Genomic DNA, 18,156 nt, shown 5'->3' with positions numbered 1-18,156 from the left:
TTTTTAACAGTAGTATTTTTATAATGCATGATATAATCTGCATGCTATAATGTAGTGTTTTTACAGTTATTTTCAAGGGTAATGAGGATACTAAAGTAAACAGGTCTCCCTGTTTTTTCCCTTCTTTCATTCTCCTGGTTCAGTTTTAAGAGATGTAGGTGCTGCAATGTTAAAAAAAAAGAAAAAGAAAAAAGTCTGGTCAAAAGAGTATGATACAAGAACAGTTAACGTGCTTTTTCTCACTCTTGCATTGGGGAATAACTGGATTAACTCCCTTGGTTTGATCTAGTAGCAAGTTTTAAGAGAAAGTCAATAAACAAAAATGCACACTGAATATAATTAAAGGTTTTCTCTAGCAAATAAATGACTGATTGTAGAAGCAATTCTGTATCTGGTCCACATGTCCCCATGGAGACAAAGTGATAAAGAGCAATAAAAGCAGAATACTTCTTTTTTTCAATGGATAGGAGATAACATTTTCTGAATGATAACCAGACAGCACTTAGTAAAAGCACAGGCTGTACCATGCGAATTAGCATGAATAACCTTCCTGTTTAGGTTAACCCAAGTCTGTAAGTGTGACTGTCAGCCTGAGACAATTGTTCCTATTAGGACAGTAAAACAATATTTAAAGCTTTACATAGTTTTTTGTGTTAGCATTAAGTCAGTAGGTTTTAGGAGTGTATTGGGGTGTGTTTATTTTTTTCTTTGAGGGCTTTCAATAAAACAAAGAGTTTTGTAAGATGTGGTATAAGCTCAAATGGATATGACAAGAAATAACTCTATAAAAGATCATGCTGCCAAACATTAATGTGTACATGTAACACAAAAGCTGAAACTAGACACTTAACAAAAAGCTGTTCACATAAAAGGTGAGAACAATAACTTTTTGACAAAATTATGCTTTCTATATTATCTTTAAATGTAAATGGTCTCACAGATATATATAGAAAAGAAAGAGTAGTGAACTATATTAAAAATGAAGACTGCAAATAGCTATGCTACAGGAGACACATTTGTAAAGAAATGAACATGTGAATTTGATAAATAAAGGTTTTCAGGATGGTTATTCAGTGGAATACCCGGGCTAATTGCAAAGGGAGCTCCTATAGTGATAGAAGAGGGTTTAAAAAAAAGATAATAATGGTAGATTTGTAGTAGTAAGGGGCTACTGGCAAGGGAGGAGGATTACACTGACAAGTACTTATATTCCACCTAGAACTATATAATGGAGCTTAAGAAAATTCTGGGAGAAATAATCAGCTTTCAGCAGGGAATATTACTTATAGGTGGGGATTGGAATTTGATTTGCAACAGTGAAGATGTGAATATGTAACTGGGGGGCCTAGAAGGGAAACTATAACAAAGGAGGGTAGATTTTTGAAGAAATTTATGAAAATATTTGGCATGGAAGATGTGAATTCATTTGTAGGAGTTCAGAGTGAATTTATACATTATTCGCCAAGATAAAAAACTGGTCCAGGCTAGACATAACTTATATATCACAGGAACTTGTGCATTTAATTGAACGTTCTGATACGCATCCAATAAGTATTTCAGATCATGAGCCAATAACAACTAAATAATGCAGGGTAACACATTTGACAACATTAACAGAACACGGATGATCCACAGGAAAACAGAAATGTAAGAAAATACCACTGTTGTTGGTGGGTCCTGATGCAGAGAAAGCATTTGACAGAGTATGCTGGGAGTTTATGAGCAGTGCAATGGAAGCATTTACATTTCCTGATAAAATTATAAGGTTGATTAGGAGGATTTTTGAGGGATCAGAGACAAAAATTAAAGTGGGTGAGTTCCTCTCTGATAATTTCTGTTTGAGCAGAGGAAGCAGGCAGGGGTGTCCTCTTTCCCTTTGTTATTTGCATTATATTTAGAAACACTGGCAAAGAAAATAAGGGTCTCAGAAATTCAAGGATATAATTGGTATGGTAGTCAAGAAAAGCTGGCACTATTTGCAGATGATATTATTTTATACCTGATAAAATCAGAAAATGAGATTTCAGTGTTGTGGAACATTTTGAGACAGTTTGAAATCTTCTCAGGATACAAAATTAATGAGGCTAAAACAAATGCAATATCTGTAAATTATGTACTCAAACATGAATTGGTTCAGCAATATCCATATTTATGGGGACATGATAAAATGAAGTACTTAGGAGTATTGATTAAAAATGATTCTTGTGTGGCAGCTAAAGATATGGGGAAGAGACTAAACAAAAGACTTAGAAATTAGAAGCTCAGTTTTACAAATATGGATATCAAGACACAAACAGTTAAAATATTTTTTCATCCCATTAGTTTTATACACAAGTCAGGCATATTTATATCAACCAGAGGAGAAGTTATGGATAGCAATTAATAAAGAGCTGAAAAATTTTATCTGGGAGGGGAAGACAACAATAGTCAAGTGAGATAAACTGATTCTTCCAATAGAACAATGCAGTTTGTGATTACCAGATTTGAAGGGGTATTTCAGAGCTACACAGTTAAGGGTCCCATAACATAGCACAAGCAGAAACCCATAATTCAAACTGGAAAGGGATGATGATGAAATGGGGGGAAGCTCAAGAAACAAGGAGAGACTGGGATTTTGGATGCAGATCCTTAAAGAGAATAACAATAACCATACAGAATATTATATTCGTAAAGTAAAAGAAAATATTCTAAGATCTAAGCCAACACAGGAATGGAGAAAGGAGATACTGCCGATAGGGATGACTGCAATTAGGGATACAGATGATAGCAAGAGGGGGCTGGAATTTATTGGAGAAAACTGGCAATAGAACCACGGTATTGGGAGTAAAAAAAATTAGACAGGGAAAGTTAATAGAATGGGAAGAAGCCAAGCATTTATTTGGACTGCAGGCTAGAGATTGCCTTCCCTATCAAAGATTGATATCAGAATACAGGCAAAGAGAAAAAAATAGGGGAATCTTAAGGGAAAGAGCAGCACTGGTAGAGTTTTTAGTAAAATGTAGAACAGAAGCAGTGGTTACAAAAGGAATAATTAGTACAGTATATAAAATATTGCATGATAACTATAAGAATCAACCAGAGGAGGAAAGGATAGGAAAGAGAGACTGTTTACCAAATATGCAACAAAGTCTAAAATTGTTATATGACAATATTTGCTTGGAAGTATTTACATAGTTTTTTTTTTAATACCTCAAATAGACTCCAAAGATTTTTTTCCTCAGGCAGATACCAAATGTTAGAGGTGTGATGGGGAAGAAAGAGGTAATTGGAAACATTTTCTGGGGGGGGGGTCTACTTCACAAGATTGAAATACCAAAAGACCAACTTTTAAAATGCCGAGACCACAATCCCAAATGTTTATAATACTGACAAGTTAAATTTATGACTTTTAAAATTCTGAATGTTTAAAATGCTGATGTACTTCTCTTGTAATTCAATCCAGGAAGTAAGAAGTAATTCTGTATAAATAGTTCACTATCTCTTTAAATCTCTGTACAAGGTAACTAAAACAAAAAAAAAACATGGCAGACGTGTTACTGGAAAGTCCAGCAGTAGTTGGCAACATTTATTTCAGTACAACTTTGCAAAAAAGTAAGCAAGTGTTAGTTTTGGATGGTTACATTTACCACTTGGAGAGATGTAGAAAATTATGAAAGTACTGGAGTTGCAAATACAAAAATGTTTACAAATGTAAAGGAAGAGATGTAACTAGTATAGTAACTGAGGGTGAAAAGCTTGTAAAGTCAGTTGTACATAAGCATTTCAGCAATCTTGGTGAAGTTGAAAAGTATATTGTGTGCAATGATTTAAAAGTTAAAGTTAAATTAAGTAAAGACACACCATGTCTGTTAGTTGATGGAGTTTACTTCACTTGATATTGTCAATAGTCTACCAAACAGGAAAGCTCTCCTTCAGCAAATAGGTCATATATGGAGAAAAGCTGTACAAAGAGCCAGTAGTGAAAACTTAACACTTCATAACATAAATTTTGATAACTATCCATTGAAATGTGGCACTTTTGTTCATAAAACTGTTACCAATGCACTCTGACAATACAGTTGTGGTCTTTACTACAGTGAATAACGTGTATGATTTTAACAGAGCCAGCATATTGCTTATGGATGGTACTGTCTTTCATAGAGGGGTGACATGCCATCGACTTTACAGTGTGCATGGTCTTGTTAAATATGGTGGTTCCAGTAAAGCACTGGCATTACCACTTTTTCCAATGCCTAAGAAATCCCTAAAAGCGTACAATTTTATGTGGCATTGTATCTTCCACTTGTTATCAGAGCATGGCTTTCAAACTACTGTAAAATATATGTTGTGTGACTTTGAGGTATCCATTGTGAAAAGTGTAAGATTAAATCTAACTGCTGTGACTTCCAAGGGTTGTCTTTTTCACTTTGGGTAAAATGTTTGAAGCAAAGTACAAGCGTTAGGATTAAGTTCTTTCTACAACTCATGCATAAATTTCCAGCAGTGTGATAAAAGTCTTGCTGCGCTTGCTTTCTTAAGGGAAGACGAGGTTGTCAGCACATTTCAAACTTTAAAAGAAACATTTCCAACAGAAGGAAAGAACTTACTGAAATATTGTTTTCTGATTAATATGTGTATGGTAAGCTTAGAAAGTTTAATACTAGAACAACATCCTGTATGAGATTTACTCCATTATTTCCAGTCTCTTTTCGGAACATCTCTGAGCTGAATGAATTGTTTCTGCCTAGGACAAAAACTCCACAGAAGTGTGGCACAGGCATTTAAAGTGCCTTTTGGGAAGTAGAGCTACTGATCTGTGTTACTGTCTGCTTTAGAGAGCAGAAAAGAATAGATGAGCTGTGAGTTTGTACGTCTACAGGCTTTCCTCCATCACCAAAGAAGCAGAAGTTGCTTGTTAGACATTCTGAGTTTGAAACAGTACTGAGGAACAAATTTGCTTACTCTGCTTTGGAATTTGTGCAATGTATAGCTGAACTTCTCAAGATATGAAACGGTATTCATGGAATTATAATTTATTTACTTTGCTAAACAGTTACTTCTGTAGGTTTTGAAGAACCGTGTGCATGAATTGCACTATTTTCTTTTCATGGGATTTCTACATTTATATTAGTGATAGGAAATAGTCACACATCTGCATAACTTGTTTTGGTGCTTTGAAAGTTGGGTTTTTGAATTTCATTATTGTGAAAGTCGGTGATTTAACTTGTCAGCATTATAATCATTCGGGATTGTGGCCTCGGAGTTTTAAAAGTTGGTCTTTTGGTATTTTGATCTTGTGAAGTAGACCCTTTCTGGGAATGTAATGAGTTGGCAGACTTTAAAAATTCCCTGCAGACTACTCCATCAGAAATATTGGATGAGCAAATTGGTATAACTAAGGAAATTATTTTTTTGAGTTATGATATAGAATCGGAATTGGATAGACATATTAGTCTCTAACCCAATTTTAAACCATTCTTAAACAGTACTTTAAAATGCGATGGTTATGTCCTTGTACTAATCCTGACTAACTCCTTCACAATAAACATATGCTACTGAAGACTTCGGCTACATGTAGACTGATTCTGAATTGTAAGTCTTTAACATACTAGTATTGTATATGAGAGATTACATGTCTTTTTATCCATTTTGAATGTACTTCTGAATTGAATTTGTAACCTTGCTCAACGTGTATAATTGTAAAGTTTTCTGTATGTATGTTTGGAGCTTTTCTCTCAGGGCCTCCGCTCAAAAGGGACATGTATCCAGTCGGATCATCCCAGTTAACAAATGTAAAATAAATAAATAAATAAATAGTAAGACCTTGCTGAGTCTAATTATGGTGGCTGCCAAAAAAGCAATTACTAGAAAATGAAATCAAAGTCTAAATCTAAAGTACTACAAGTAGTGAATATAGTAACAGATATAAAACAACTAGAAATGGGATCTTTAGAAAAGGGTAGGAGCAAATTACATAAAAAAGTGAGAATTGTGGGAACAATACATGCAGAAGAGGAATGAGGTTTAAAAGAAGGCAGGACTTGAATGAGCTATGTAATGTTTGACTGACAGTGACTGGATAGATTATAAGTGATGTATAATGTTTGCAACTAAAATTATGTCGATATGGTTTATTTTCATTTATATAACTGTATGATCGTCTATGTCATAAGTGATAATTTAATAAAGATGTTTCTTGTTTAAAATAAAAGAAAGTCTATGAAGTGTCAGACATATTTGTTACTGGTGGTACAGGGTTAAGGCAACTAGAAGAATAGCAATGGGATGGACATTGACTTTAGCTAAAGCATTTAGGTAATTATTGTGGTGAACATGAGAAATGGAAGGTGATCTGTTGCCAGCAATGATCTGGTATTTAGACATACTTTAACTTTGACCTCCAGTAGTTCTTGATAGGCATCATGAGGGATCTGTAAAGAGATAATGGGCCCCTGATAAATACTGAAAATTTCCCCACAATTACCAGTGGATATGAAGGAATGAATGGCACTGAACTCAGGTATAGAGGAATGCTCTCACTACAATAAATGGTTGTTCTCAAGTGTTATGAGGGCCATATGTTCAGTATCCTTTTTGTTTAGAAATTTATCACTCAGCAATGGCACCTTGATATAACCTGAATTATAATTTGTTATGCCAAAATATCTAGTAGATGGATTGTACTTAAAAGAAACACCGTAAGAGTAGCAAAAGATTTGGAGAGGATGCATACATCATTCTAAGAGTGGTACAAGGCATCCCTGGTGAAGATGGAATACCTGACAACTATATCTTCCGACGCTGATATATGCCGGATCTGGAAAGACACCTTTGCATTAGCCTATTCTTACCAAGCTTCCTCAGGGTGGAATGTATGTGTCTGACAATGGAATCACCTATGTCCAAAACACTGCAGCAGGCAACTGCAGACTCGGTGGACCTTAATACATAAGGTTTGTTATTCTTGTGGCTCTTAGAGTGGGTATGAAAAATGGATTCAGGAGTGGGTGGTGTTGGTTAGTGTGTTCTATTACAACCTAGATGCTGTGTTTTCTTGGTGTCTTACCTAGGAAGTTTGGAAAACAATTTGTTTATAACCTCAACATAAAGTAGTGGGATGGTGATACGCTGTGCCATGAGACTATTCTGCTTACCAAATGAGGTCTGTGGTGACAGATTAGCTTCCAGTTTGAGTAAGTACTTACATCCCACACAGGCTGTCACTGATGGATAACAATAGTGGGTTATCAGTAAGCATGAGACAGCTGTTATAATGTCTCTAAGTGTGAAATGCAAACATGCTTGCCATAGGAGATGTGAGAGCAGATTGTGATACAATACTAAAAAGTGAGGGTGAAAAAACAAAGTACTTAGAGGGACTGTTGTGGGGTGCTGTATATGCAGTACAGACTACACCAGACAGCCAGAATAAAATTTGATAAAGTAAACATTAACAGTGGTGTAAAAGGTAAAGTATGATAAATTCTAATACCTAAAGTAATATCTAAGGCATGATTTCACAAAACAACAAGAAGTATGCTAAACTATAACACCCAACGTAATTTCTGAGGTATGACTGTACCGAATAATGAGAAGCATGCTAGACTCTAACATCCAAAAATAATGTCTCAGGTATGAATCAGCCAAATAACGCAAAGTATGCTAAATTATAGGACACAATGTAATGTCTGACGTATGACTGCACAAATTTATGAGAAGTATGCTAAATGCTAACATCCAAAGTAACGTCTGAGGTATGACTCAGCCAAATAATGCAAAGCATGCTAAATTATAGCACACAAAGTAATGTCTGACGTATGACTTGACAGAATAATGGGGGAACATGGAAACTCTGAAAGGCAAAATGATGTCTAAGTTGCAATGGTTATAATATCTTAGTCTTATAGGGAAAAGATCAAATTTTACCTTTTAAAGTATGAGCTATATCTGCTATAGAATGAGAGGCAAAACTTTAGGGAAAGCTAACTTTAACCCTTACAATACGCCATTAGCAATAGTTAAAAACAGATTATAAACAGGGCCTATCAAAAATTCAACCATAAGAGGACTGTGTCTGCTTCAAACCATAATAAGTAGTTTTTGTGCTTTTACATAGTGCTATAGTAAAGTTGTGTCTTTCGGCTTTTCCCGGTTAGGGGTCGTCACAGTGGAACACCGGTCCGCTAATGATTGGCAGTAGACTTTTACGTACTGAGTTGCTGGCTCTGACGCAGAACCTTCAACGAAGGTACGCCCATTCACGCATGTCTCCACACAGAAGACGCTCTAGCTGAGAATCGAACAGGACAACATCTTACTGTGAGGCGACAACGCTACCGCAGCACCACCTCCGCAGTATAGTGCTATAGTAAAGTACCAGTCAATAATACTACGCACACTGTAGTGGTTAGTACTGGCTGCCTAGTAGTTGGCATTTTACATAGTGCTATAGTAAAATCCGTGGTGGTGCAGCAGTAGCGTTGTTGCCTCACAGCAAGAGGTTCTCCTGTTCGATTCTCGGCTGGAGTGCGGGGAGTGCCTTCTGTGTGGAGTCTGCATGGCCTCCCCAAGGTTGGGTGGACGTTCGAAAGACATGCGTAAATGGGTGTGCCTTAGTTGAAGGTTGAACGTCGAGCTGGCACCTCGGCGTTCTTGAAAATCTACTGCCAATCATTAGCGGACCGGAGTTCTGCTGTGGCGACCCCTAACCGGGAAAAGCCGAAAGACAACAACAACTTTACATAGTGCTATAGTATAAACAGGTCCCAGGTATAGCAGTAATAAAAACACTACAACAGAACTAAAAGTGTTTATAGTCTCTCTGCAGGTAATGAACATAAGTGGGTATCCAACAGAACAGCAATCCTACACAACAGTATAAATAGCTAATAAATGCAGCAGCACCATTTAAGCATAGTATTTTAGTCATAGTAAGCTGATAATGCAATTCAATTACTGCAACCACAGGGATGTTCCCAGTAGTTGAATGGCACAGCATCAACCTAACAAAATAGAAAAGGTTTCAGTAGCAAAACTAATGGCAATGGTTATAAATTTCATACTAGATTCCACTCCAAACTTATTCTGTAAACACATCTAGAGGTGCTGGACTAAATTCTCCACTAAGTACACAAAGTTTCTGATATAATACCTGACAACAGTTCTAATTACATTAGATTTTGTGTTGTCACTAGTCAGTGAGTGGTATTTCCTTTATTTAATGATTTTACACCTAACCAGGTTGCTGGTATTTTCGAGTTTCTGACAGAAGTGTTTGTCTTACAAGGCATGGCATCTTCCATTTAATAAATCTTCTCAGTAACGGGGAACCAAGATAAATATCAACATTAATAGATAGAAATGCTATCACTGGAAGAATACAAGCAAAACAAGAGAGGCATGTCCCATGGGATGGAACACCTAATTAAGTTACATAACTTCTGGGTAATTTGTAAGAAGTCTTAACTTTTTTGAGCAGTTGTCTTTTGAAATGTACTGCGGTGAGTGTTCAAAGCTAGCTAGGTGTCCTGGCTGCTAGTGTTCAACTAACACTGTCCACTCTTTATCCCTGTGCGTTCTCCTTACTCAGCTCATTGACCAAAAATGTCAAGTTGTGAAACAAAATGTGAAACAGCATCTTAAAGTATTACTCTGTGATTAAAGTCCATCATGGTACCTGTGTTGTTACAGGGTGCCTCCACTCATGTGATATAAGAGTCCTAACAATAGCCATGTTCACAGCAGCCAGCACCAGCCACAATTCTTCAAGAAGTCCACACAATAGTGAAGTTAGACTACTTAAACATGTGAAATTGTTATGGGGGAGGATTACTGAAAGAAAAAGCAACAATTTAGTGAAGGAATCAATACAGCAAATCATTATCAATGTTCTACATTCACAACCCTTAGGGAAAGCTAATATTTCATACTGCACACTATTTGTTAGGGACATCATTCTCTAAAGTATAATTCTGACCCAAAAGTAGCATTGTTAAAAAAACAAGAATGAGTACATCCATGTTATAATGCAGTTCACCAAATCCAGCACTCCCATCTCTGTTGAAGTCCATAACTTTATATATTCTGTTGTGTCCTATATACCAGTAAACAAGGAAGACTGGAAACCTATATCTGGACTTTAAGCAGAACCAGCATCAGCTGATATATAAAGCAAATAACTGATCCCATACCCACACAGGGAAATTTGTCAGCTCGTGCAGACTCATATACACACACACACACACACACACACACACACACACACACACACACACACACACACACACACACACACACACGCACACAATACCTCCCAGTGAAGTAATACACACAATACCCCCCAATGAAGTATACAATTGAGCAGTCATTAGGGGCAGCTGATCATGTATAGTTCAGAGGCTGGGACTCAATAAAATAAAGCAAAGAAATCAGAAAGAGCAATTATCCTCATTAAATGAGTGTGTGTGTGTGTGTGTGTGTGTGTGTGTGTGTGTGTGTGTGTGTGTGTGTGTGTGTGTGTGTATACATATGTAAAATATATTATATTGAAGGTCTGGGATTACGTCCCAGATGATTAACTCACTTCTTAAATGCTGTGGCCCTAGGCTTTAACTAGGTCCTGTGTTTCCAGAAGCTTCTAAGTGATATAGCAGTTTATATGAGTACGGGTTCAGAGAGTTTGCTAATGCAATCAGTCCTTTCCTTCTTTAGAGGAGGAAGGTTTTCTCTACTTAATTCTGTGATAGCTCCTTAATTAGCCTTTTGCTGGGTTAGAACTGGAGGCCAGCCCTCTTACTTGGCAAAATATAAAACTGCTAACATTACAATTAATGAATAAGCATCTATGAATAACTGCAATCACGTCTTTTGTTCTCATGTAATTAGAAAAGAGGGGGAAGAAAGAGCATTAGCATGTTCAATGAAGCAGCACTGAAATGAGCTACTATGTCATGTAAGAAGCTTTAGAAAGCAAAAGGTGCTGATCAAAGTCAGAACACTAACTGCTCGTGTGTATACATACTTCTAGGTATGTATGGGAATTACTTCTATGGTCAAACATTTGGAATACTGAATGTTTATAATGCTAGCACAAGGAATCATTTCATCATATGATCACAGAATGCTGGCATTACATAGTGGGAGGTTCTGGTACAGTGAGGATTGGGAATTTGTCCTTTCTCTGCTGTTGAGTGACGTCAGAGTTGATATATAAGTGGCAGGGGATATGGGGGTGCAAGGGGCTTAGATTCCAGCAAAAAAATGCTTTTTGATTTTTTTCTTTTACTTTTTTAATATTTAGACTTTGAATCTTTTTATTAGACCGATCAATTAAAGTTTGATTTTGTGAGTTTTCGACTACAAGTAGTATGCTTGTGTGTGTTTGTGTGTGTGTGTGTGTGTGTGTGTGTGTGTGTGTGTGTGTGTGTGTGTGTGTGTGTGTGTGTGTGTGTGTGCATGTTTATGTATGTGTGTGTATGCTTGTATACACACATATATATACATATTATATATAAAGATAAGCTATATACACATAGCTATAGATAGAGACACACACACACACACACACACACACACACACACACACACACACACACACACACACACACACGCACAAAACTGGGCAGTAAAGACAGAGCAGTTGAATAAACTAGTGGTGATGGAGATGAAGTGCCTGGGATGGGTGGTAAGGTGCACACTGTGGGAGAGATGAAGAGATGAGGACATAAGAGCAGAAGTCAAAGTAGCGCCAAAAGAAGAAAAGGTCAAAGAGAGCATATTACAGTGGTTTGGACACATGTGCAGAAAAACAGAAGACAATCTGGTGAAGAAGATTTGGGACAGACAGGAAGAAGGCAAGTGGAAACAAAAGCATCCAACAAGAAGTTGATGTACTGTGTGAAAGAAGACCTGTGACAGTCAGGCAGGAGAGTGGCACTGAACAGAGAGATGATAACAGCTGACACGACATCCTGATTCCATGTAAAAAATAGGAAAAAGGGGGGTTGATGATGATGATGGTGATGATCCCCAACTAACATATCCCTCCCACATAACCCTTAACTATCTCTTTACTAACATAACCACCATATAGGCATCCAAGGAATTCTGGGACAAGACTGGGTTGGGTTGCACTGCTAGGCTAGTAAAGACCATGGTGGTCATTAGTCAAGTATGAAGCTATGAACTTACTGCTTAGTCACTGAAATAAGCATTACCATTGATCCTGCAGAGGCAGGTCATAAATGCTACTACATATACATTCGCTAGATCAGAACTCGATGGAATGCAATTAATTAATCATCACTTGATTAAATCCCACATTGGCTACAACTACATTTTTCAGTGTATAGCTAAAATAACTCTCTTCTTTACAAAACAACTCTATAACAACAAAAATATACTCATGCTATTTCATAAATGCAAAACGGTATGCTGGCTTGTGCTGTGATCACGTACTACCATGCATCCACTGTGACTCAGTGGCATGCACCCACTGACAGTGTGCCTCCCAATGCCATGGACACGTTGCAGTAGCTGTTCACTGCACACCCAGTACACCCTACTGCTTACATATACAACATGCTGACAAAATAGATGCAAAAATCTATGCCGTTGATTTATGAGCCATCATTAAAAAAGAAAGCAATGTACTATGAGATTGGTAATACTGTCTGAGCAAAAAAAAAAAAAAAAAAAAAAAAAAAAAAAAACTGGTCCATAGCTCACACTACAAGTGAAGCAGTTCCATGGAGAAAGTGATACATTGGTACACGTCAATTAAAAAGAAATCTGAATAACATACAAAGACTATGTCTATTTAAAGAGAAATGAACACAATGTGTCTATGTAGATTTTATATGCCAGGCTTTACAGTACGTCACATCATGCCACAAAGAACCACAAAATTCTCAGACAGATCAGCATATCATATGAGCAGAAAAGTAGAACCTGTTGATAAATATAAAGATGGCTTATCCAGATTGCTTATTTCAACAGACTCAGCTAGTCTGTTCCCTATTCCTTCCAAGCAGTCAGTGAAACAAATTCCTTTATATTTCCTAAAGTTCTCTTTGCTCTCCTCAATTATTAATGAGAGCATAGGGCTATAGCCAGCAGCACATACACTGACTAAGGAAAGACGATGGCATCCTGTAGGTGATTACTGCCTTAAAAGAGTTGCCTCTTAAGGACCTCTACAGCTCCGATTTCTCTTTTCAAATCAAAGTAACAACTTAGGTTCATAGGTTAATACTAGGCTAACAGCCCCTGTGGGCCATTTTAAGTCTAGCCAGTTACCCTTTTGGTACTTGAATTAACCTATCCCATTTGGTGTTAGATTAATCTTACTACTTTGTGAACTATATTTACATTACCTGTAATGAAAATAACTGGGGTCATCTATATGTGTTTTGAAAGGTCCCAATCATCAGTTAAAACATTTAGGAGCTGCCTCTGTCCATTAGTAGTAGGAGTACAAGGGGGAGTCCTGGGATAAGTTTCTTATTTCCATCTGTAGATTGAAGTTATGCATGAATTTGGACAATGATGAGCTTTGTTCTACATCAATGTGGAGTCCAGAGCAATGGTATCCTTTCTGAAATATGACAGTCCCTCCAAATCGTAATGTTGCAGAAGAGGTTGAGATCTCTGGACCAAGTATTTCTGATGACATTTGACTTTCTGGTGTGTAGCGGGTCCATCAGTATTGTGTTAGAGGATGCCTTGTATGCCAGATCAAGAGCTTGCCAAGGTGACAATCTTAACCTTGAAAGCAAAAGTCAAGTGCTAATGTGTCTTCCACATCACTATACACCAAAGCTTTCATATTTATGTAATAAAATTGTCTTGTCCATCACAAACAGCTTTGTCCTATCAACCAGTTACTAAGCCAGTTCCATCATTGTCAAAGATATAAGCAACTTTTATGATAGTTGAAATCTAAGATATAGGTAACTTACATGATAGGGGGAGACTGGAAGTCATCTTGGCTCATTCTTTCTGACTGCCGTAGTTTCAGGATTTCAGAGTAGCTCAGGTTTCTCAGTTTGCTTTTGAACTGATCAAAGGAATAAGGCTTGGTAGACAGGGCTCTCACAATCTGTTCTCGTACGACCTGCATTACCTTTAAAGAGCAATAAATAAAGTTTAAAATACTGTTTACTGATGGTAGATTGAATCATATTTTTGCAGATTTCCCATCCACCACTACATTTTTCCCCAAACAAATAGCTAATTTTTGGGACATACATATCTCATGTTGGCTCACTTACTCTTCTTGCATTATCAGCTCAGTTTTGTTTGCAGTCTCTCAGTGCATTTCAGTGTATATGCTAACAGTAAGCAAAAGTAATTGGACCTAGGGATGCTCAAGTCATCATGCAAACAGTGTCTCTACTTTTGCTCCTCTTACTAGTCTCTGCTGTGTATGTAGCTTCTATCCACAAGCTACTGCTCATGCAGACAACCTGCTGAGTAAAATCCTTCTGATAAGTCACTACACCTCCATCATTTCTCAGGTACTGCACAACTCTTAGAAGCAAAGTTTAACTTATATTGTACTGCAAAATCCTTAACAGATATGTGCTTAGAATGCAAATAGATATGAGCTTAGAATGCAATCACAGTTGTACATATATGCAGAACATGGACCAATCAAACTAGTGCGAGTTTGACCTTGTGGAACATAATGACATATGTTTCCAGGATATGGAGGCTAAAGAGGTCACTTTTTAAACCTAAGTATCTGGGACTCACCTTGTTGAAGTCTTCTGCTGTGGCTCTCATCTCCTTCCAGGTCTTATTCAGCAAATGGATGCAGATACAGAAGAATTCCTCAAATGAACGATCATGGGTGAAGAACATTGGGTGATAATCATTACAGCCCTCACTGGCTAGAAGATATTAATGAGCAGAGAAAACTTCAGTTAATTTTCTTCGCTATGACACCTCAACACCCCATTAAAATTCAGGATAAAACTGTCTGCTTACAAAGAGTTCAATAATAAAAATATCCCAGCTGCTTACATTATCGAATTCCATTTCATCAAACCTCACGTCACCAAATCTCATTATATCAAACTCCCGGAGATATGAAAAGGAACCCTGGGAAAGGAACCACTTGGTCACCACGGTGAACTCTGCCCTTCCTCCACTGTAGTGTGATGTCGGAGATGGTATATACATATTTAGGGAGGGGGTGGAGGGCGAAGTTTCCCACTTTGATAGGTTTTAATCACTTTTTGTGTGTATGTTGTCCTGGTGTCCAAGTGGTTACTTTCCTGTTGAACGTTTTCGCTGGTTTAAGGTTTCACATAAATGAAGACTCTATATTGTTGTCTCAATGAAATGAGTTTCACTAATATGGGTTTTTGATAATCTGATGTAGGCCCATATATATGTATATATATAGACATATATATATATATATATATATATATATATATATATATATACACACACACACACACACACACACACACACACACACACACACACACACACACACACACACACACACACACACACACATATACATAAACAGATAATAGATAGGAAACCATGTATAGATAGACAGACACCTCAGTTGACTGAGTTTTCAGAAACTTGAGCTCCATATGGTCGAGACCATATGATCGAGCTTTTGAAAACTCGTAGCTTTTAAATGGAGATCGCACTACAGAGATAATTGGGAAATTTACCCTTTTACTCACTGTAGTGCAACCTTGGAGTTGGTATATATATATATATATAATTTGCGGGGGGGGGGGTGCAAAAATGTAAAAAAGGTACATTTTTGTGTTTTTTTTTTTTTTTCTGATGTTCACTGTTTTCCCATTCCTGGGCAGTAAGAGAAATCTGAAACAACTGCAATTTTGATATACCTGGTTTGTGTATTTTTGTAGTGCATCAAGAAGATGCTACTTTTAAGTTTAGCTTTCCTCCATCCATCCATCAATCCACACAACACTTATTTCCCCATTTTTGCACATGAGGTCGGAGTGTCACTTCAGTAGGGACAGTCACCTACAACTAAGGTTTACACCACTGGCTGGCTAGCACTGCCGTAGTAGTTCTTTCATGGCACACACTCATATGCACACTCACACCTATGGGCAATTTAGAGAGTCCAATCCACCTACTGCATGTCTTTGGAATGTGGGAGGAAACCCAAGCAAACACAGGGAGGACATGCACACTCCTCACAGAAGGCAGCCCCAATCATAAAATGAACAGGGGAACTTCTTGCTATGAGGCAACAATGCCATCTGCTGTGCCACTTTGACATTCTATAATTAACCACTGTCCTTGTGGCTCAAAATAGCCTCCACTTGCCTGATTGCTACATCATATTCCCTTTCACCCACCCCTTACTCTACCTCTCAGCTTATAACGTAACCTTAACCTGCATTTGTTTTATCATAGGAGCAGAAGCAGGTAGAAATAATCACAAAATCAATCACAGCCCTGTAGTATTAATGCCTGCAGATTACTAATTATAAAATAATTACATCTGAAATTAGCATACTTTAGTTCTGAGTTTCTTTTCTCAAATATGAAATGTAAATATTTTATAATTTCATAGGTTCATAGGTTTGGTGAATATGCTCGAGGTATACTACCTACGAAGGATATTCATGTCCTGGATTCGCCTACATAATCATTTAATTTCATCTTGAAGGGCTGGATAGGTAGGCTAAGTAATTGACACAGGAAGTTTTTTTACTGTTAAGATGACTGACAAAATAGTAACATTTTCAACCATGAACATCCTACTAATTATCTTATTTTATTAGATGCAGGTAGCCCCACAATATACCCAGCCATGCACCAGATATACCACAACTTGGTGCAGCATCAGATAACAGCATCATAACACAACTAGGATACTATCTTCCTAGATCCATGTCTCAGACAGACTGATGCGCAGTCACACTCTATTCAACCAAGTGAACATCTATGCGCCTCCCCAGCTTGGAGTCGGATATGCCAGAGCCCATTCTGTACTGAGGGAGCAGGTAATAAATACCTATCAACAGCCCCCCCCCCCCCCGCAACTCCCCAACAAGGCTCATCTCACTGCTTTACTCTGTGGACCCCAGCATAGCCTTAGAAACTTAATCCCATTCATGATCCAAGGATACTCACTTCACAGGCACATGCTTCATACCCTGTGGGGGCAAAATTTTTACAAATGATAAAATAAGGCCTCAATGGTCTGAGTTAACAGTATTTCTGGTGGAAGTTAAGGATACAAGAGAACTTGCTAGTGAAGTGAAGGATTTCCTAATATTGCTGCTAAGAGCCCATCACATTTATTTACAAGGGAACAACACAACTGTTGACATTTTGTTTGGTCAAAACCTGAAAACCTGCATACCTTTATGTGGACTCCTACACTGTGCACTGTGCATGTGCTTGTGCACATTGGCTTTCATGGAAACTGATACCATAGCTACAGGCAGGCAACACTAAGTAAAGGTAAAGGGGAGTCTCTCTTTTTTTTCTTACTTGTTCCCTTTTCTCTCTTTGTGTGTTATCCTGGAGGTAGGATAATTGAAGACCAGAAGGTGAGGGGATAGAGCCCCTTGTTGGAAAGTGCAAGTCAGGCACCCCCCCCCCTGCAAAAACATTATGTATTTTGTGCGATGTTATACATTAACTCATTATATGTTAGTGTCTCTGTTAGATTTTAATATTTCAGTTGTGCTATTTTGAGTCTTAGCAATCTGAGAATTGCTGTTTCATTAGACCCTAATTGCAATTTCTATTACAGATGTAGGTACAGTTTAATAATTGTGAAAAGTAACACCTGGTAATTTTAAATTTCTGATGCATCCAGTGTACATCACATTCATTTTTCATACCAAAACATGCATTGTTCCACATTCTGAGTTTTCTTCACCAGCATCTGTATGTATATCATAAATACTATTTACACCTTGCTAAGAACGATATTAAGATACATCAGGTCATATAAAACTATGCCTTGATGCATTATCCATTTTTTTAATGGCACAAAAGGAATTTGCTCATAAGTAACCACCTCAAAATCCCTGACTCAACAACTCTAAGTTTCTATAACTTACAAAAACATATGCAGAGGCATTCAGAAAAGTCTCTCTATGGCTCTTTGATTATTTCACATCATTCTCTTACACAGCCTTCTTTCTTTATGGT

The 18,156-nt window shown here is 37.4% G+C and overlaps 1 protein-coding gene across 5 annotated transcripts in view; it reads right to left on the bottom strand.

Annotated features, from left to right (window-relative positions):
- The window catches only part of ELMO2 (engulfment and cell motility 2), a 1,277,433-nt gene that overhangs the window by 132,333 nt on the left and 1,126,944 nt on the right, over positions 1-18,156 (bottom strand). For all 5 annotated transcript variants that reach the window (XM_044090132.1, XM_044090131.1, XM_044090133.1 and 2 more), the window contains 2 exons: positions 14,734-14,870; positions 13,938-14,101 (listed from right to left, as the gene is read on the bottom strand). In XM_044090132.1, the coding sequence (XP_043946067.1) occupies positions 13,938-14,101; positions 14,734-14,870 (301 nt within the window). The remainder of the gene's footprint in view (positions 1-13,937; positions 14,102-14,733; positions 14,871-18,156) is intronic.

This window comes from Protopterus annectens, chromosome 12.part0 (assembly GCF_019279795.1).
Source record: "Protopterus annectens isolate FY-2018-M chromosome 12.part0, PAN1.0, whole genome shotgun sequence".
Classification (NCBI taxonomy): Eukaryota; Metazoa; Chordata; order Ceratodontiformes; family Protopteridae; genus Protopterus; species Protopterus annectens.
This window is presented reverse-complemented; position numbering and strand designations above follow the sequence as displayed.